At 37.5% G+C, this 21,126-nt stretch overlaps 1 protein-coding gene across 4 annotated transcripts; it reads left to right on the top strand.

The window, feature by feature from the left end:
- Positions 1–580: 580 nt before the first annotated feature.
- Positions 581–21,126, top strand: LOC137958441 (uncharacterized). 4 transcript variants are annotated; one of them, XR_011113991.1, is made up of 9 exons: positions 581–682; positions 1,492–1,634; positions 2,223–2,346; positions 2,496–2,581; positions 2,670–3,746; positions 19,221–19,252; positions 19,330–19,537; positions 20,431–20,752; positions 20,848–21,126. XR_011113991.1 is itself a non-coding variant. In XM_068805458.1 (8 exons), exons 2-8 carry the CDS (start codon positions 1,503–1,505, stop codon positions 20,431–20,433), a joined length of 1,662 nt encoding a protein of 553 aa, XP_068661559.1. In that variant the 5' UTR covers positions 581–682; positions 1,492–1,502; the 3' UTR covers positions 20,434–21,126. The 4 variants fall into 4 exon arrangements, 3 of the variants coding, with proteins under 3 accessions (XP_068661559.1, XP_068661582.1, XP_068661572.1); XM_068805458.1 differs by having other exon boundaries at positions 20,431–21,126; XM_068805481.1 differs by lacking the exons at positions 20,431–20,752; positions 20,848–21,126 and having other exon boundaries at positions 19,202–19,252; positions 19,330–19,417.

Here is a 21,126-nt window from a genome sequence, read left to right as displayed (position 1 = left end):
TAGAGGTCATGCCGAAATTTATACAAGTATTATATATATAGATTATGCTCAATTTTAAGTAGAGGTTATGCCCAATCTTATACACGTATTATATATATAGGTTTGCCCAATTTTATATAGAGGTCATGTCCAATTTATGTAAAATGTATGCATAATTTTATATATATTTTATTCGATATATATTTTTTGAAAAGTTTTAAATGTATGTTGAGGCTCGAGCTCGGCTCGAAGCTTGGCTCGAACTCGTTGGGCTTGAGCTCGATAACAATTTTAGACTTGAGGCTCGGCTCGGCTCAAAATATTTAAATTAAGCTCAGCTCGAACATAAGCCGGTTTGGGCTCGGCTCGGCTCGGCTAGGTGACTCGGGTGTGGCTAGAAAGTGCTCGACGTTTGGATTTCGGGAGGGATTTCAAATTTCAATTCGCTAATTTACAAACATGGACACCCGTCTCTGACATGTGCGTGGTATTTTGGTTATTTTTGTTTAAATGAAGGTTAAACAGAAGTAAAGGACGAGAAAATATAGCTGGCTCCTGATCACGCCGATTCCTCCGCCTTCTATCTCGCTATTTTCGGACACTTGAAGATCTCGACTCTGCTAACGGGTGCTCTGGATTTCCGTTTCTTTCCCTTGTTCATTGTACGTATGAGCATCAGCAACCGAAGAAGAAATTCAGAAAGGTCAAGCTCCGTTCAGTCCTATTTTTTATTTTTTTTCCTTTCTTCGGTTCTATGTTGTGAAATTTGGATCGAATGTTGTTTTGCTTTCTTGCTTTGAATATCTTGATGCCAATATTGTGTTAATGTTACTGGACATTTACTCGTTCTGAGACTGGATATTCATTAATCGAGCTCTGTAGTACAGGGTCGTTTCTTTTCTATTTCCCATCTTTTTTAAACGGGGACCTTTTTATTTTATTTTATTTTCATCGTATCCGGCAAAGACCAGTTCTGTCATTCTTTGAACAGATAATTTGCGTTTTATCTGCCAGAAGTTGATTTCGGTTTCTGTTTAACACATTCGGAGGGAGGTTTCGTTTCGCGTTCTTACTTGTTCCTTTTGGAATCTTAGCGATTAAGGGAAATTGTATTTCGAAATAGTGCTCTATGGTTGGTGATATTTACGTAATAATATTGTAAAAAAGGATCCTTCACTTTATGCTGGGCACCACTTTGAACATCTAAGCGAAGAGCAAGCCTCCTCACTTAATGACGTGCATAGTGAGTACATATAAGAGTGTAAAATCAGTTTTTTTTTTTTTTTTTCACTTTATTAAACCTTGAAGAAATCAACTTCATCAGGGAACATCCTTTTAGTACTCTCTTACTAGGTTTTGTTTTCACCCACTGGTCCATAAAGCAACTTGATGCTTGACTTCATTAGTCTACCTAACATTTGGTGCATATGAATTCTTGACCATGTTGAGTATCTTTTGATGAGGATTGAGATTGATAATTAAGACTTATTTTGATTTTTAATTATTTGGCAGAGAACAAGCATATGGGAAATAAGCAGAAAGATTACTTCCACAACCTCTCACGTAAGGAGCTTCAAGGGTTGTGCAAGAAACATGGTCTTTCCGCCATTGGAACAACCTCTCATTTGCTTAAGTTGCTGTTCTCGTATTTGGAGGTAATTTCATCGCTTCACAACTCACTTTGAGTATATGAAGATGGATATGTGTAAGCACGCCCATGTAAATGTGGGAAGAGAACTTTCATCAAAGTTTTCCTTTGATCCTTCTTCATCCATTCTTTCTCTTAGTCACTGGGAATCTATCACATGCTGGATAATATGTATAGAGAGCTGCTTGAGAGCCAAAACCTCTGGCAACAATTTTATTTTAATTACATAAGTAGGTCTCAAACCAGATGTATTGATTGTGATCAGTATCCACATGGTTGTACAATTTTGCTAATTGCAAATGTCCATTTGGGACTGTTGTATGATACTGAGCCACCTCTAACAAATGAAAATGGAAGAGATGGCTAGATCATGTTTAGTAAATCCAAGCACATTAATAGGCGCACTATCAATTCCATTTTGTAAAGAGGAATGCATCTCAGCTTTTTATAATATACTAAGAGTTACAGTTATAAATGTGCTGGTGCTACTGCCTACATTATGCTAGAAGTGTAAAAAAAACAACATAATTTGCATTTATAATGTCTATCAGACTGCTTGATGGGATAATCCAGGCTTTTTCTAACAAATCTTCAGGGGAAGAGTCAAAGTCCACTTTGTGAGGAGAGACCAAGTGTTGTTGTGGACACTACTTCTACATCACATACATCAAACCTGCAAGGTGAACTACCAGTGTGCCATTTGGAAGTATCTTGCCAAGGTGTGCATCTATATGGACTAAAAAGATCTTAAGAATTTCTAACATGCCAGCTGTGGGTGTTCCCCTTCTTTGTTAGAGCACCACTAAAAGAGTTTTAGAATATCAAATGTAGTAAAACTTATGTGGGAATATGTGGACTTGTTCTGTAGTCAAGGAGGGCAGCAGTGAGGATTTTTTACAAGCCATTAGAGGGGAAGAAATGAGAAATCATCTGGCAGCTCAAGTTTTAGATAAGGTACACTTTCATGCCTTAGACTTGCTCTTCTGATAGATATGGAAAATATTGTTCTTTCTTTAAATTTAATATCCTTGTTTCAATGAAGGCAGCGGATATTACTGCAAGCATGGAAAATACACTTCATTCTAACAACGGAAATGATGAAGCAACAGGTTGTTTGACTTCTAATAGTCGTGGTAGAGATGTGGACTTACCTCATGCTGATCCTGCCAATCCAAGGGCGAAGGATTATAGAACAAACAATGTCTCAGGTCCCACACTCCACAGGGATCCTGTCCTCAGTCAGCCCGACGCTCCCTCACAAAACCAGTGCACTGCATATCCCGCTGAGAACAGTCAAGTGTCCCTTGGCGAGCCCCATACCAAGAAGGCACCTTCTTTCCAATTTTATGTTTCCTCAGAAGAGGGGATCAACCTGTTTGTAGATTTGACTTCAAGCCCATCAAGCTGGATTAAGAGTTTGAAGGATGAAGTAAATATCTGCCAAAGCCTGCATGATAACCTTCTTTGTAATGATCCAGGAGGTTCGGATGAGTCAATGAACACTTCAATTTGCCCAGGGATGCAAACATCACGGCTTGAGAGTAGGCTTGACTTTCTACATACTCAGTCTTCTTTGAGTTCTCTTACTAGAGATAATCCTCTTTCTGTAACCTCCCAGGACTCCTTTCCAGTCAGGAGGCCAGACCCTTCAGGACAGGACAACTCTGTTATCTCATCATCATATGATTTGAATGAAGGAAGAATACCTCAAACAGTTAATGTTGTTCTAAATGAATGTGCCTGTGATTTGGCTGCAAGCATGCATGCAGAGGCAGTGGAACATCGTCTATCTAGGCCTTCTTGTTGTCAGACTATAACTGATTCTGAAATAGCTGATCCACACACCAGCAGCCTCCTTAATGTGGATTCTAGTGTTCCGGGAAAACTTGAAGCTTTGGGGGATCTCTCCTCATCTAATATTGATACTTTTAATAGACGTAATGTTGCTTGTCAAGAAAACTCTGTTTCTTTGGAGATGCAGTTGGCAACAATTAGTAGTCTTGATGAAGAAGATGATGGCCCACCAGGATTTTATCGACCATTGGCTGTCATGGATGTGCAAAATGTAGAATTGCAAAATCAGCACCTTGAGGAAGGGGTATGCAGTCCAAAAGAACAGGTCAGACTCGCTTTCTTTTGTCATATGTCTTTTTTTGAAACGTTCTTTTGTCATATGTCACTTTAGATCACGGATCACTGGTACGGTAATACAACCTGCCTATAGTTTTGAGTCATATCAAATTTCCAAGAAGCGAACATTGAACAAGCCCAGTGAGGGTGAACTGTGTGGTTCTCTCAGTAAATGGTGTGCTATATTGCTGATATGTATCACGTTTTGGGCAATAATTTCTTACATTTTGTGGCTAACATGCTGCATTTTGTCAATACTGATTGCATTATAATTTTTACTTGTCGGACTTTTTGTTACCCAATATGTTATCCCATATGGTTACAAGAAGCTTTGGTGATGAAAATCCTTCAATTGTTTTAGCTGGTAGACCCTGGGTTACCTTCTAATAGGTATTTACCATAAGAATGATGAAAAATATGTGATTTGGGGAGAAAATAGAAAAGGAAAAAGAGTTTTGGAAGAGGAACAGCTTTGTTGCCTTGGAATCCCAGCCAGAAGGCCTTCCAGCTTCTTTATAATCAGGGTTTAAGAGAAATTTACAAAAGGACTAAAATGCCCCTCAATAATCAAAATTACATATCTCCTAAAATTCATGTCTAAATTGAATAAAAAATTAACTAGAGATAAAATAAGACATTCTCTATCTAATAGCCATACTATAAGAGAGAAATGTAATGTGGAGAATATTGAAAATGTGGAAATTGATCAAAATACCCTTGGACTTATATTTTAACACTCCCCCTCAAGCTGGAGAGTAGATATCAAACAATCCCAGCTTGTCCCTAATGGATACTTATTCACGTCTTCCCAAAGGCTTAGTAAATATATCTCTCGACTGGTTCGAAGACTTTACATAAGGAGTTACCACCTTCCCCTGGATAACTGCATCTCTAATAAATGGCAGTCAACCTCTATATGTTTCGTTCTCTCATGGAATACAGGGTTGTTGGCAATAAAAATGGCTGCTTGGTTATCACAATTTAGAACCATAGGGTCAGGTAACGTAAAACCAAAGTCAAGAAGCACAAACTTAATCCACATGAGCTCACTAATTTGTGAGCCATTGTTTGATATTTGGTCTCTGCACTGGACTGAGCCACAACTGTCTGTTTCTTACCTTTTCAGCTTACCAGGTTGCTTCCAAAAAAACAACAGTAGCTTGATGTAGAACGTCTATCCATCTTACACCCAACATAATTGGCATTAGAATACCCAAGTACATCAACTTTCCCATTCTAAGTATACAAAAGACCTTTTCTAGGTTCACCCTTCAAGTACTTCAAAATCCTCTGAGCAACTTCTAAATGGACTTCCTAAGGATTTTTCATGAACTGACTCACAACTCCCACATCAAATGAGATATCTGGCCTGAAACTGTAGCATAGATCAATTTACTTTTTCGTAGACTAATAGGCATGTCCAAATCAGAGACAACAAGATCTACTAGCAATGAGGAAGCTGATGGATCATGAGAAGAGAGCTTTATAGAGGTAACTGCTAGAGGCACTGCAGGAGCATGAGAGCAATGACTGTAAACGCGACGAGGCAATGAAGAACTCGATGAAGCTAGTATATCCAAAACTACAACAGGAATAGGACTGTCTGAAGAAGATTCAGGTGGTATAGGAAGCTCAATAGATGATGAAAAATATGGAGTAAAGGTCACATCGACTGACACATGTCTTTCGTGGAATAGGATAGGATCATAACATTTGTACCCTTTTTATTGACGAGAATATCCTAGAAAAACACATTTGACAGACTGAGGTGACAACTTATCAACCGAAGTTCCAAACATATGAACAAAACAAGTATTCCAAAAATACGAGAATCCACATCAAAGAGATTACAATTGGGCTTTAAAACCGGAAGAGGAACTTGACCACTCAAAACAAATGAGGGCATACGATTAACCAAGTAGCATGAAGCTAAAACTGCATCTCCCCAAAAAGAATTAGGAACATTCATATGTAGTAATAGTGTCCTTGTAACCTCAAGGATATGTCTATTTTATGTTCAACTACCCCATTTTGTTGTGGTGTATAAGGACAAGAAGTTTGATGGGTAAAACATGAGCAACACAAAATATTGAAAATTTATGGTTAAAATATTCCAAACCATTTTCATTACGAAGCACATGAATACATGCACCACATTGATTTTTTATTTCATTGAAAAAATTAAGGAATACATCAAATACTTCACACTTTCCCCTTAGGAGATACACCAAAGTTATTCTATTGAAATCATCAATGAACAATACAAAATACTTAAAACCAAATGGGCTAGGAACCCAACATGTACTCCATACAATAGAGTGGACTAATTCAAATAACTTGGTGTTTTAACTAGAACTAACTGAGAAATTGGAGTGACGATGCTTTCCCAGCTGATAGGATTCACAATCAAATGAAATATCGATTGGCAAAGAATGAAAAGATTGACGCAACTTAGCTGGTGAGGGATGTCCCAAACACAAATGCCACAAGTAAGAAGAATTTGCAGTAGGGAGAGCTACAACTCGAGAAACGGATATATCATCCAACATGTAGAGTCTCCCTTCTCATGTCCTGAACCAATCATCCTTTTAGTTTGCAAGTCCTGGAAAACACAAGAAGTAGGTTAAAAGGTTACTGAACAGTTTAAAGATTTAGTTTATGACTCACAAACAAGAGATTAACTAAAAATTTTGGTACAAATAAAACAGAATCTAAGGATATTTGTGGAGTAGTGTGAATTGTACCCTCCCCCTGAATGGGAGAGGTGGGTCCATCAGCTAAAGTAACTCGACAATATAAATGAGATGAATTAATGGATTGAAATAGGGTGGGCATACTTGACATATGTTTAGAGGTTCCCGAATCAATGATCCAAGAGGGGAAATGAGACACATTCAATGCATTCATTGTTAAGTTGTGGAGCCTAATCAACATCCTACACTGTGTTGGTATGTGGATCGACCTTCGCGGTAAGGTCAACGTGGGGGTGGAGCCCCCACCCAGTTCACGATATATTAACTGCTATTTCATTAAGGGCAGTTTGAGAATTTTACTCTTGTATCGCGGTTGCTCTTGTTTCCTCTTTATAGTTGGGGCACTGCTATTAGAGTTTTATTCATCCGAGGAGCATCAGTTGCGACCGAGAGAGGTTAGATAAAAAACCACCTGTAAGTGTATGCGATTTCTCTTGTAAACTATTTCATCTTTATAGTAGATTACTGCAGTGGTGGAAGACAGGACATAGTCTCACCTTGAGGCGAACTTGCATAAATCTTGTTGTCTTTTTCGTGCTTGCTTTTTCTTTCTTCCGCGATTATTATTATTGCTCTCGTTAGTTTGAAATTAGGGTGTTTAATTCCTAACAAGTGGTATCAGAGTTTTGATTCATGATCGAGAGCAATGGCTGACGGAAAATGATCGACACTTGGAATCAACAAGTTCGATGGTATGGATTTTGCGTTCTAGAGGATGCAAATAAAAGATTATCTTTACAGTAAAAAGCGGCACGCACCATTTCTGGATATAAAACTAGAGGTATGAAAAATGATGAATGGAATCTCTTCGATAGACAGGTGTTGGGAGTAGTCTGGTTAACACTGTCGAAGAATGTTGCTTACAATGTGGCGTAAACCACAACGGGGATGATGAAGATTCTGTCCGACATGTATGAGAAGCCTTCCCCAAATAATAAGGTACATCTTATGAAAAAACTCTTCAATTTAAAGATGAAAAAAATACATCAGTGGCATCACATTTGAATGAGTTTAGCATGATTGTCAATCAATTGACCTCGGTTCAGATTAAATTTGATGATGAGGTTTGTGCTTTAATTCTTTTGGCATCTTTGCCATGAATGAGTTTAGCATGATTGTCAATCAATTGACCTCGGTTCAGATTAAATTTGATGATGAGGTTTGTGCTTTAATTCTTTTGGCATCTTTGCCAAATTGTTGGTAGCCCATGAGGGCTGCGGTTGGCAACTCTGTAGGTAATTGGAAGTTAATCGTTAATGATGTTTGGGATACCATGCTCGCAGAGGAAGTTCGTAGAAAGGACTTTGGAGAATCGTCGACATCTAATTTTGCCCTAAATGTCGATACTAGGAGCAGGAACTTCGAGAGGAATTCCAACAAGGGCAATAGTAGTGGGAAGTCAAGAAATGGTAGAAGTCTGGTCACATAAAGAAGAATTGTAGAGCACCGAAGAAAGATGAAAAGAAAAACGATACTGCAAATGCAATGACTAAAGAGGTACAAGATGCTTTACTCTTGTCAGTTGATAGCCCTATTGACTCTTGGGTGTTAGATTCAGGAGTTTTTTTCACACCACCGCACATCGTGAGATCACGGGAAGGTGTATCTTGCTGATGGAGAACCTTTGCATATTGTAGGTATTGGTAATGTCAGTTTGAGGATGTCAAATGGGTCAGTGTGGAAAATTCACAAGGTAGATCGATCAAGTTTTGGGAAGATTTGTAGATTGGGCCGGTGCCATTACAGGATGCTTTCAAAAGTCTTTTTGTCCTCACATCCCGTAGTGACATATCAGTAGCATAAACTTTTGAGGAGGGTGGTATGAACCTTCATCCTAGAAGGGGTCTCTCGGATTACGAGGCCCTGGAGGCTAGTCGATTGATGGATTTTGTTGCATCGGTTAAAATTCGGCCTTTGGAGGTGACAAGTTCATTTGGTGGCCAGATAAAAGGGGCAAATTCACTGTTTCATCTGCATATGTCTTCTTAAATGGCTGGAATTCGTCTGGGAGGGAGAATGAAATTAACTTCGTATGGTGTATATGTGCCCCCCTCAAAGATAAAGTTCTTCATGTGGAGTGCCTATCAAGGCAAGATTCTCTTGGTAGACGTTCGTAGAAGAAGAGGCCATCCCTCAATTGACCCCTTCTGCCCATTCTGCATTTTGAAGACGAAACCACAAGCTACATTCTTCTTCAATGCATATTCTCTTGGAAGGTGTGGACCCTCATTCTTAGTAAGTTTGGGTTACATTTTTGCATGGCGGTTGATATTCCATCGTTTAGTAAGTCGCTCATTGGTACCCCTCTGCCTGGTATTGGTAAAATGATGCTCTCTGCTTGCGTTAGTTTCATTCCGTGGGGACTTTGGAATGAGCGCAATAGAAGACATTTTGATGCAAAATGTGAATCTGCAGATCAGGTAGCGGATCGAGTGGTGGGGCATATATCTACTTGGCTTTTGACTAAGAAAGCCTTCTCTTCCTTTTTGGGAACTCCTATCCGTGAAAACTGGAGAAATATGGCTATGATGCATTCAGGGACAAAGATCCTGATTTTGCTAGATTGGACTCCTTCTGCTCCTGGTTACCTTAAGTTAAACTTTGACGGCTCGTCTCTTGGTAATCCAGGGATTTCGGGTTTCGGAGGAGTCATTTCAGACTATTTTGACAATCAACTCTTCTCTTATGCTGGCCCTTTGGGCATATCTGACTCTACGTCTGCAGAGCTACATGGCCTCTTCTCCGGTCTCCGCGTCTTCAGGGACAATTGCAGCCGCCCTCTTCATATCGAAGGTGACTTAAAAGTGGTTATTGGATGGTGTGAGAATGCTTCTCCTCTCCCGTGGCGGCATTGGGATACCTTTTGGGAAATTTTAGATATTACCTCAATTGTTTCTTGTATTTGGACTCACATTCCGAGATCCGCTAATTTAGCAGCAGATGTGCTTACTAGGTAGGGAGCTAACCTATAATCGATGGTTGTAAGGGATATGCTCCCCCAAATTTTGTAAAATTTTGTTTTCTCTCTCGTTTTATTAATACATCTTTTTCAAAAAAAAAAAAGAAGACATATACCAAAACTGATGCGTAATATGATCTCAGTTGGGCAACTTGATGATGAAGGTCATAATGTGACTTTTAATGGTGCTGCCTGAAGAGTCACAAAGGGATCCATGGTTGTTGCACGAGGAGTTAAAACTGGAACTCTTTACATCACTTCCAGTTGTAGAGACACGGTTGCAATTGCTGATGTTGTTATTGATTCTGATTTGTGGCATTACATGCTTAGTCACATGAGTGAGAAGGGAATGAAAGTGCTGCAGTCCAAAGGGAAACTACTAGGGTTGAAAACTGTAAACAACAGTTTGTGTGAAGGTTGTATGTTTGGCAAACAGAAAAGGGTTAGCTTTTCTAAGGCTGGAAAAGAGCAAAAGACAACAAAATTGGAGTTAGTTTACACAGATGTGTGGGTGCCTTCAACTATTACTTCCCTTGGTGGTTCTAACTACTATGTCACATTTATTGATGATGCAAGCTGAAAAGTATGGGTATATTTCCTTATTATACATTTAAGAGATGGAGAACAATGGTTGAGAATGAGACAAATTTGAAGGTGAAGTGCTTGTAGTTAGATAATGGGCGAGAATGCATAGATGATGATTTCAAGCGGACTGTGCTGATAATGGAATCAAGATGAAGAAGACCATTCCTAGAAAACCTCAACAAAATGGTGTGGCTGAGAGGATGAATAGAACTTAGGAGCATGATTACATGTGGGATTGCCAAAGATGTTCTAGTTTGAGGCTATTAGCACCGCAACCTAGTTGATCAACAGAGGTCCCTCAACACCATTGGATTGCAAAATAACAGAAAAGGTCTGGAGTGGCAAAGAGGAAACCTTTATTTCTTGAAAGTTTTTGTTTGTGTTTCTTATATTCATATTGATTATGCTATTAGAAGTAAACTTGATATTAAATCTAAGATATGTTTCTTTATTGGCTATGGTGGTACCGAGTTTGGTTCTCACTTCTGGGATGACCAAAGTCGTAACGTTATCAGGAGCAAGAACGTGATCTTCAATGAAGGTGTCATGTATAAAGACAGGTTGAGAACAAAGTCTGAGAGCATAAGTGATGAAGTCAAGAAGTCTGAAGTGATTCAGTTGAGAGATCTTCCAGTTATTGAGATGGAGAATATTGCTCAGGAAGACCAAGAAAACATACCCCAGAAGTAAATCAGTACATTCTTGTGACTGAACTCAGGAGATTTGCCAGAACTAGCAGACCACCACAGAGGTACTCCCCTGCGCTGAATTATATTCTGTTGACTGATAAAGGTGAACCAGAGAGTTATGAGGAAGCAGTGCAAGTTGATGAATCAACCAAGTGGAAGTTGGCCATGCGGGATGAGATGGATTCACTGTTATCCAATCAGACATGGTAGTTGACTGAATTACCAAAAGTGAAGAAGGCCTTGCAGAACAAATGGGTGTACCGAATAAAAGACGAACATGATGGCAGCAAGTGGTACAAGGCAAGACTGGTGGTAAAGGGCCTTCAACAAAAAAAAAGGCATTGACTACGTTGAGATTTTCTCTCCAGTAGGGAAATTGACTACTATTAAAACAGTGCTTGAACTAGTGGCAAATGAAGACTTGCACTTAGAGCAGTTGGATGTAAAAACAAACTTTCTTCATGGTGATTTGGAGGAACAAATTTACATGATGCAACCATAAGGTTTCAAAGCAAAAGGAAAAGAGAAAATGGTGTACAAACTTCAAAAGAGCTTGTATGGTCTCAAAACAAGTTCTAAGACAATGGTATAAGAAGTTTGACACCTTTATGAGTAGTAATGGTTTTTTGAGGTGCAAGGCGGATCATTGCTGTTATGTGAAGAAGCTTGATGATTCCTATATCATTCTACTGCTATATATTGATGACATGTTGATAGCAGGTGCTTGCAAACAGGAAATAGATAAGTTGAAAAGGGAGTTGTCCAAGAAATTTGCAATGAAGGATTTGGGTGCTACAAAACAAATTCTTGGGATGAAGATTACTAGAGATACTGATGTCTTGAAACTGTTACAAGAAGAATATGTGAAGGAGGTGCTGAGCAGGTTCAACATGAAAGATGCAAAACCAGTGAGTACTCCTTTGGGTAGTCACTTTAGGCTATCTAAGGAGCAGTCACCTTCTACAAAGTAGGAACGAGCTTACATGGCCAATGTGCCTTATGCTTTTGCTATTGGCAGTCTCATGTATGTCATGGTGTGCACTAGACTAGATATAGCTCATGCAGTGGGAGTTGTGAGCAGATATATGAGTAATCTGGGTAAACAACATCGAGTAGCAGTGAAGTGGATTCTCAGGTATTTGAGAGGCACTGTAGACTCAGCCTTATGTTTCAAAAAGTTAGGCTTGGGATTATAGGGTTATGTAGATGTTGGTATGGTTGGAGACATTGATGGCAGGAAGAGTACCATTGGATGTGTATACACATTGGGTGGTACATCCGTTAGTTAGGTCTTTAAGTTGCAGAAGATAGTTGCTCTTTCCACTACTGAAGCAGAATATGTTGTTGTGATCGAAGCCAGCAAAGAGATGGTATGGTTGCAGTCTTTTTGGGGGGAATTAGGACTCAATCATTGGAAGAATGTGTTGTAGTGTGACAGTCAGAGTGCTATTCATTTAACAAAGAATCCTGTTTATCATGCCAAAACAAAGCACATACAGGTGCATTATGACTTCATCAGATTGGGTTTGGAGGATGTAGTCTTAGCACTTAAGAAGATTCAAGGAAGTCAGAATCCCGCTGATATGTTGACAAAGACTATTGCGATTGAAAAACTAAAGTTGTGTGCAACTTTAGTTGGACTTCTTTCTGAGGATTGAAAAGTTGTTACCGCTGCAGAGGAGATATTGATGATGGATTAGTCTCCAAGTGGGAGATTGTTAAGTTGTAGAGCCTAATTAACCCCCTACGTTGAGTTGGTATGCGGATCAACCTTCACAGTAAGGTTGTCGTGGGGGTTGGAAGAGGGGCAGGAAGGCCCCCTCCCGGGAGTCTGGGGTAGAGCCCCTGCCCGGTTCACGATATATTAATTGCTGTTTCATTAACGGCAGTTTGGGATTTTTACTCTTGTATCACGGTTGTCCTAATTTCCTCTTTATATTTGGGGCTCCGCTATTAGGGTTTTATTCATCCAAGGAGCAATAATTGCGGCCAAGAGAGGTTAGAGAAAAAACCACCTGTAAGTGTGTGCGATTTCTCTTGTAAACTATTTCATCTTTATAGTGGATTCCTACAACGGCGGATGACAGGACGTAGTCTCACCTTGAGGCGAACCTGTATAAATCTTGTTTTTTTTTTTGTGCTGGCTTTTCCTTTCTTCCGCGATTATTATTATTTCTCTCGTTAGTTTGGAATTAGGGCGTCTAATTCTTAACATTCAAACTTGTTGGAAGATGGGCCCAAGCCCACATGTCAAAGTTTGTGTAAGATGGGCTCAAGCCCACAGACTAAGGAGAAAGGCAACAGGCCCACAGTGGTGGCATGATAGTAAATAAAGATTCATCTCATAAAAATGACACTGATGTAATTAGTTTATGATTTGTCTCTTATTCACTCTTATTAGGGTGAAGGGTATTCTTGTAATCTTAATACTTTTGATATCTATAAATACAACTTAAGGGGGTGGGTTAGGACAAATCCATAACCGTATTCTTCCTCATTTTTTCTCCAAATTCGTCACTGTTCCTCTCATCCTCCTAAAACCTTTTCTCCACAACTCTTCTTCTGCTTCTCACCCCTTAATCCTCTTCTAGTGTGATTACACATCATGAAATCCTAAGTTTCAACATGGTATTAGAGCGAGCAATGATCTGAGATGTAAAAGGAGAAGAAGATGGTGAAATGGATGAAGTAGAAAGGGAGGAAGAAGAAAAAAAAGAAAGCAAAGGAGTTTCTCGTTTTTCCTTAAGTCTTATTACTCAATTTTTATATTTCATTGGATGTTTTACTATCTTGCTGTATTTTTCATATAGCAAATTATACCGTTGGAAAGATATCTGAGTCTAGTTTCCAACTAAAAAAGAATAGCTGAAATCTAATTTTCCTAGAAAGAGAAATTGACATTTCAAGTAGTAAAGAAGTTTCGTGCAATAGCCAAAAGCTTCTACTTTTGAGTTGTTTTATGCCATCAAGAACGAGACTTTATGTGGAGAATTATATCAAAAGAAAGATTTGTAAGTTGATTTTCTTACCTATTCAACCAATTCTCATTCTGAGTTTTTTAGATGGAGATATCAATTTCGGAAGAGTCAATGGTCATGCTGACCAAAGAAGAAAGAGTACTTAGTTCGGTCAGATTACAGAGCCCAAAATCTATCAGGTTATTTATCTCAAAAGAAGTATATTTTATGAAGAGAAGTTATACTTGGTTGAAAGGTATTTAAGTCTAGTTTCAGAAGGAGAATTTTATGTCAATTTGATCTATATTTAAGGAGACATTCCCATTGGAAGAATCAAAGGTCATGCTGGTATACTGTTGGATGTGAAAATCCAGATTTAAGCCGAATTTTTGGCTTCTTTTTTAGTTGATGTTATTGATTAACGATATTAGGAAAGTATCTCATGATCTACCCTTGGAAAATTTTTGCTTGTTAACTAATAATATCTAGAAAACATCTTAGAAGATCATCTTATTTTCAAAAAAAATTCTTGATATATTTGTCAAAGATTGCCTTGCCTAAAGATTTAAAGAAAAAAAGGAAAGGAAAGGTGTCTTCTTTGATTGCTAAGTTGGCACCAATTGAAGGAGGAAACTACCTTATTTAGAAGATTTTCGTTGGTATTTTGAAAGATTACAAAGAATTTGATTGGGTATCATTGCCTAAAAAATTAAGGCAAGAAAAGATTGAAATATTTCACTTGGCTTGGCTTGAGTTACTTAGTTTACAATATTTGAGTTAGTAAAGTTGTTGATACTAGCCTTCTTTTACTTGATTATACAAGAGGTGGATTAACACTTGAGCTTGCTAAATATTTATTGACTTCAAGTTGGGACCATTGACATTATCTCCCAACTTGAAGGGGAGAATAGGAGAAGTATGAAGGATGAACACACTGGAGATTGTTTGATTTATTGATTATTAAACATCACTTGGTTCAACTTATTATTGGCGGTCTATTACTCGGCTTGACTCACTCATTCACTATCAAAGCTAATATCTGTTATTTGCTATCGGCTTGACTCCGGCTTGATTACTACCCTGGATTATTACCTTGGATTATCCTCAGCTTATTACTTTGTGCATAACTTCCTTATTCAAGGATGGACTTGCTGCATATTATCTTATTTGTCTTTATTGCTTTTAAGGACTTTTACTACCTACTGGTTATCTACTAATATATAACTTCCTATTTGGTACATGTTATTTAGGCCCAGGCCCATTTCAGTTGTTGCTATTGTCTCTCTGATCAAGACATTATTATTGAAGGACTTCTCGGTTGCTGATTGTTGTCAGCATTGGTTATTCTGATGAAGAAGAAAGCACATGGTGGCCCCATAATATTAGTTTCTATTGATTACCCTTTACCCCCTTATTTGGCATTTTTATTCCTACCATTTGAGAGCCGATGCCCTATGGAAGAACACCATGATGGAGTTTATTATTACACTTCTGAGCAATGCCTATAGACCCACTACCTATAGTCGATAAGAATGTGCCCAATATAAAGTGTGAGTCAAGTCTGTTATTCACCCAAGAGGTGTTTTTTTTTTAGCTACCCTGAGAAATTGGGTAGACTCTCTGCCCCAAAGTAAGGCTACTTTTCCGCTTGTGAAATTGAGCAGAAAGTATTTTTTACTATGACCATTTGACATGAGTATGAAGTGATGTCTTACGGCTAGGAGTGATTTTACTCACTCTTATATTATGCCAGTAGGGTCTCTTGGAAAAGAACACAGAGACCACCAAATTGAGGGTGAGTGTTGGAAGATATGGTGGACTGCCATTGTATATGGGAAGATCATATACGCCATTTGCAACAAGCTGGATGTTTATGATATTCTCTCACCCCCAGCTTTAGGGAGAGTGTTAGAAGATGGGCTCAAATCCACACGATCAAGGAAAGGCCCACACGTCCAAGTATGCGGAAGAAAGGCTTAAGTGCATAGACCAAGGAGAAGGGCCACATAATGGTGGCATGATGGTAAATAAATAGTCATCTCATAAAGTTAACACTGATGTAATTAGTTTATGATTTATATCTCTTATTCACTCTTACTAGGGTGAAGAGTATTCTTGTAATATTAATATTTTTGATATCTATAAATACTATTGAAGGGGGAGGGTTTGGACAAGTTCATAACCCTCTCTTCCTCCGAAAACCTTCTTTTCATAACTCTTTTTCTTTTTCTCACCCCTTAATCCTCTTTTACTGTGATTATACATCATATAATCCTAAGTTTCAACAATACTTGTATTGGGCATCGTGGCACTCGCTGAGGAAGGAGGAGTCTCGGTAGTCTGAGAAGTAGCAGATGAAGCAGTCAGTTGACCCAGACGCTGTAATAACTGCTGAATTTCTCATAGGATCCAGTGTGTGAGGAGGTGTCCTTATCTGTGACTATAGAGTTGGCTCAGGTAGGCTTACCAAATCTTTCCTAGTATTTCTCAAAAATATGATTAGTCCTACCGCAACAAACACATTTTTGATCCCCTCGATTATTTTGGCCACGACTACGGGTAGAGTAAGAGCGACCTCTACCTTTATTATTATCACCATGAAACTGACCATCATGCTTACCAATAGAAGACTAAAGGTTAAAAGCAGTTGCTTCTGAGAGGGCTCCACTTAATTCATTCTTATTTACAACTGTACCTTCAGCTCGAAGAACTCTGTTAAAGGCTTGCTCAAGGGTGGTCACATCGTCATTGACCAATAGTCGAGCTCTAATAACATCATACTCAGGCCCCAAACCATCCAAAAACCAGGTTACTTGTATTTGATTTTCTTTCTTACTATCTTCAACATTCATAGTAAAAGGATGTGTTAAGGAATAGTCCCACATGGATTAGTGAGATCATAGATCTTGAGTTTATTAGTTGGCAGAAGAGGTTTCCTAAGTGATTAATCATTTTGGGATGGGACTTGGACCCAACTTAACATGGTATCAGAGCAAGTACTCCTACGTGGGCATTCCATCCAAAATTATCCACATGCCTACATGTGAAGGCTTCCACCCAAATCATCCACGTGCCTACACGTGAGGAATAGTGTTAATGAATAATCCCACATGGATTAGTGAGATCAAAGATCCTGAGTTTATTAGTTGGCAGAAGAGGTTTCCTAAGGGACTAGTCATTTTGGAATGGGCCTTGGACCCAACATAACAGGATAAAATGTACTAATCTCCTGTAGTACTCCCCTCATCTCAATAAATAATCTGTCACTGATCTACCTCCACGCTTCATATTAAATAACTTCACATATAATTCATAGATCCTTGACAAATTACTTTTTTGAGACAAAATAGAAGCCAAGGTAGTCCATATTGCCTTAGCAGTATTGGAACTCAAAATCCGGTCACAAAATCTTGATTCAATACTGTTGACCAACCAGGTTATTACTAAATTATCTTCTGCCACCCGATCTTCAGTAATTGGCACCGGGGGATCATCGGTTATATATTTTGCCATTATTCTGCCCTCAAATACATCAAAACTGATATGGGCCAGTTTACATATCAATCCATTCAACAGGATTGTAGTTATTAGAATAGAGAGAAAATTTCACATTTGAGCTCTCAGCAGTCCTCTAAACAGTGACCCGTGTGCTGAATCAGCCATTAAATATCACCAAACACTGCAATTCAGTACACTAGAGCATCAATTAACCAAAGGGAAACACTTTCCCCAAGTTTTTATGCTTGCACAATCAAGTGGGGCCCACACCGAATTCAATTAGGGCAATTCAACACCCAATTCACTCAATTTCGAACCAATAGTGATTAATTTCAGCAATTGAGACCATAAATCGATAAAAAATGACCTAATTGCAAGAAACCTGGATGATGATGCAAGCATTGGGTTAGTGACGTAGGCAGATTTGAGAAATTTCCTCAAATTGGGATCATCAAACACTTAAATCCCAACAATCAATAAAATAGAAGTATTAATCATTGGCAAATAGGCTAAGATAGATAGAAAAAGGGAAAATTGAAAATTTTACCCTACCAATCTAAAAATTTGGGATAAACCTTCAAGGAGATTGCTAAAAAAGGAGAAAAGATTCACACAATCAAAAGAAACTTGCCCAAGACTTACGTTACAGCTCTGAGGCCATGAAAAATATATGATTTGGGGAGAAAATAGAAGAGGAAAAAGAGTTCTGGAAGAGGAGCAACTTTGCTGCCTTGGAATCCCAACCAGAAAGGCCCTTCCAGCTTCTTTATAATCAGGGTTTAAGTGAAAGTTTATAAAAGGACAAATATGCCCTCAATATTCAAAATTATATATCTCCTGAAATACATGTCTAAATTGAATGCAAATGTAACTGGAGATAAAATAAGTTATTCTCTATCTAATAGCCATACTATAAGAGAAAAATGTAATGTGAAAATATGAAAAATGACCAAAATACCCCTGGACTTGTATTTTAACATGTCACCCCTGGACTTGTATTTTAACATGTCGGACTTTTTGTTACCCAATATGTTATCCCATATGGTCACATGAAGCTTTGGTGATGAGACTCTGGTAGACCCTGGGTTACCCTTCTAATAGGTATTTACCATAAGAATGAATTGGATCGTATACATACACACATGTTTATGCAATTCTAAATTCTTTAAGTAATTTTTTTAAAATATGTATATTTTTGCTTTGAAGAAATGTTTCTGAATACAGAGAGGGAGAAATGTATATTTTTCCTTTTCCTTTCTTTTAATAAAAATACATCTTCATAAAAAAAAAAAAAAATAAAATAGAAATGTTTCTGAATGAGCTAGAATTGAAGTTTCTTATGAATATCTCACAATAAGCATGCGTTTGGCTAATCTATCTCTTATTGTAAAGATGATAAAACAACAAAAACTGGATAGATACCATTATTTTTTTCTTTTTATTTCCACAAGTTAGTCAGTATTACCCTTTAATTGAAGATTTTATCTCCAGTTGGATATTCCCACGTTCAGAACGAAGAAAGTACTTAAAAATCTTCAATCTAATAGTATGTGATTGGTACCATATTATTCAGTGAGTGGTATCAATCTAATAGTTGATGAGCAAAATGTTATATTTGAAGTGATCAAAACCAGTAGTTTGTTTAAGTTTACTTCAATTAGGCTATGGGATCCAGATTAAAAAATTGATTCAGTCCTGTCTTGTATTTTGTACTGTAGTTTTGTCTATATATTTGGTAATAGGAGAAGCATTATCATTATTTTATTTTTTACTATTTTGGTTCTGTTTGTAGATTGTGGGACATCTCTTGCTAGGATTTGTATTCAGTCTGTGTGTTCCTTCCATGTTGTTTAATTTGTCTTCTACAAGATAATATAATTTTGATATGCATCATTTTATTTGGAGTTGTGCACTTCCTTGTCAAGGATTTAATTTTTCTTGACTCATGGCTCTATTCTTGTCCTCTTAAAAGAAATTTTACTTATTGCTTTCTTCTGATCCAGTTCTGCTCTATGGGTGCAGCAGAGGAGCCATACTGAGAATACAAGGGAGAGGTTAGAATTGACATCTTTTGCAGAAAACGTAGGTACTTTAAATTTCGTTAATTAAACTTGTATGTTGATTATTTCAGTTGTACACAATTGGATAGCTCGTTGAGTGAGACTAGCAAAAGAATACATGGTTCAGGGTCCATCGAATCATTACCAAGTAAAAGGCATCGGCGTGGTGCAACTCGTAATTATGGCCATGCTGGGACAACGATTGGAAACTTAGGAACTGTAATGCCTCTGGCAAGGGAAGAGTTGGTTCCTCGGAGGTCCAAACGGCTTCGATCTAAGGTTTGACCCTCTTTATCTTTAGTCAGATTATGGATGAGATTCCTATTCTTTTCTGTGAAGAAGCTGTTGAATGAGTAAGATAGAAAAGAAAAAAAGAAAAAATATTTAAAAGACCCCTCTCAAAAAATTTATTATGAAAAAAATCCATTGACCTAATTTATTAAAAAATTTCAATACGATCCACTATAAGACAACTAGTTTTATCCTATTCTATAATGGTATTTGTAGCACTGTTTACTTAATAACCAAATGCTTAAAATAATCTTATTAAAACTTGTAAAATCCAATTATAAAATTTTGTACCTAAACTATCTTGTTAGGCCAATTATATTATTTGATCCCACTATTTACTAACAATGCCCTTTATATAATTCCTTTTTAATTTTTTGTTAATAAATTTTGTTATTTTTATTGATGATTATATATTATCATATAATTTATGTGTAGTTAAATATACAAAACTTTCATTTGAAAAGATGTAAAATAACAAAATATAGCTAAATACCAATTTATCAATTTTGTTTATTTATGAAGAGTTTTTGAGAATTTATTGAATAATTATTTAATAGAGGCGAGGAAATTGGATAATGGGTTTTTGGCTCTGAAAATAATAGTGATGTTTTTATATTAAATGTTTTAACAAAGTCACTTAAGGCATTTCAATTATTTGCCAAATGGTGTTTTAAAAAAATTCTTTAAAGTAGGGTGTAAAAGAAATGCTTTTGTTATTAGTGGATTTTTTGGACATGAAATTTGTTAATGGACTTTTTGGATATAAATTTTTTTATAAGGGATTTAGATCTGTGAAATTGGTAGCTATCTACCAAAGAACAAAATTGTTTATTCTGAATTTGGTGACCTTCTAATGACACAATGCCCTTTTTCTTTTGCAGTAATCAGACGCATAAGTGCTTGATCTTATTCTACTCCTCTACCTATAATCTACTCTCTATTCCTGTAACAAAAAGCAGGTACTTGGGCTTTCAATGCAGGCAATGGTAATAAAGGAGGTACCGTTATTCGCTCTATAGTTTTTGAAGCATGATCAACCCTCAAAATACATTCCGTGCATAATTTGTTTTACTGGAGAAACTGGAAAGAGTCACTGCAAAAGTGAAACAGTGCAGTCCTGATTCTATTATTCATTGACCTCATTCCGATTTGTGCTTATTCAACATGTTAGTTGGACTCGGCAGTTGTAGCCTGGGAAAGCTGGTAATTTTTTCTCACACTGAAGCTCATATTATGGTGAAACTAACGTGTTGAATCATATCTAATTTGAAGTTGCTAGTCTTTTTCGTGGCAACTAGGAGAAATATCGGTTTGGTGATTACCCATTATACACAGAACGGTTCTTTATTGACTTTCTGTACTTCCATCTGCGGAGAAAAGTGCAGCTGGACAAACCTTGAAGGTAAAGAGCTTTTACAGGGGAGGTTTATTAGAATGAATCAGCTTCGTAGATCTGTTAATGCATAGTTGTTGGTCTACTTTTCATATGTTTTACTCTGTTTTTAAGGCAAACCTGTTAAGCTTGATGCCCGAATTGGCTAAATTTTATGTAGAGAAGCAAGTAGGGGTAATTTGCC

This window comes from Aristolochia californica, unplaced genomic scaffold (assembly GCF_029961685.1).
Source record: "Aristolochia californica isolate CCGP_79_NKW_82.1479 unplaced genomic scaffold, dmAriCali1.0.hap1 SCAF_1, whole genome shotgun sequence".
NCBI lineage: Eukaryota > Viridiplantae > Streptophyta > Magnoliopsida > Piperales > Aristolochiaceae > Aristolochia > Aristolochia californica.
Note: the sequence above shows the minus strand (reverse complement) of the source record. Positions and strands in the feature narration are given on the sequence as shown.

Excerpts from the sequence above, each read along its gene's own strand:
- LOC137958441 (XM_068805458.1), top strand. The coding sequence starts at position 1,503 with ATGGGAAATAAGCAGAAAGATTACTTCCACAACCTCTCACGTAAGGAG. Across the intron at positions 3,747-19,220 it reads TATGCAGTCCAAAAGAACAG|CAGAGGAGCCATACTGAGAA; the intron begins GTCAGACTCGCT and ends CTATGGGTGCAG. Across the intron at positions 19,253-19,329 it reads ACTGAGAATACAAGGGAGAG|TTGTACACAATTGGATAGCT; the intron begins GTTAGAATTGAC and ends TGATTATTTCAG.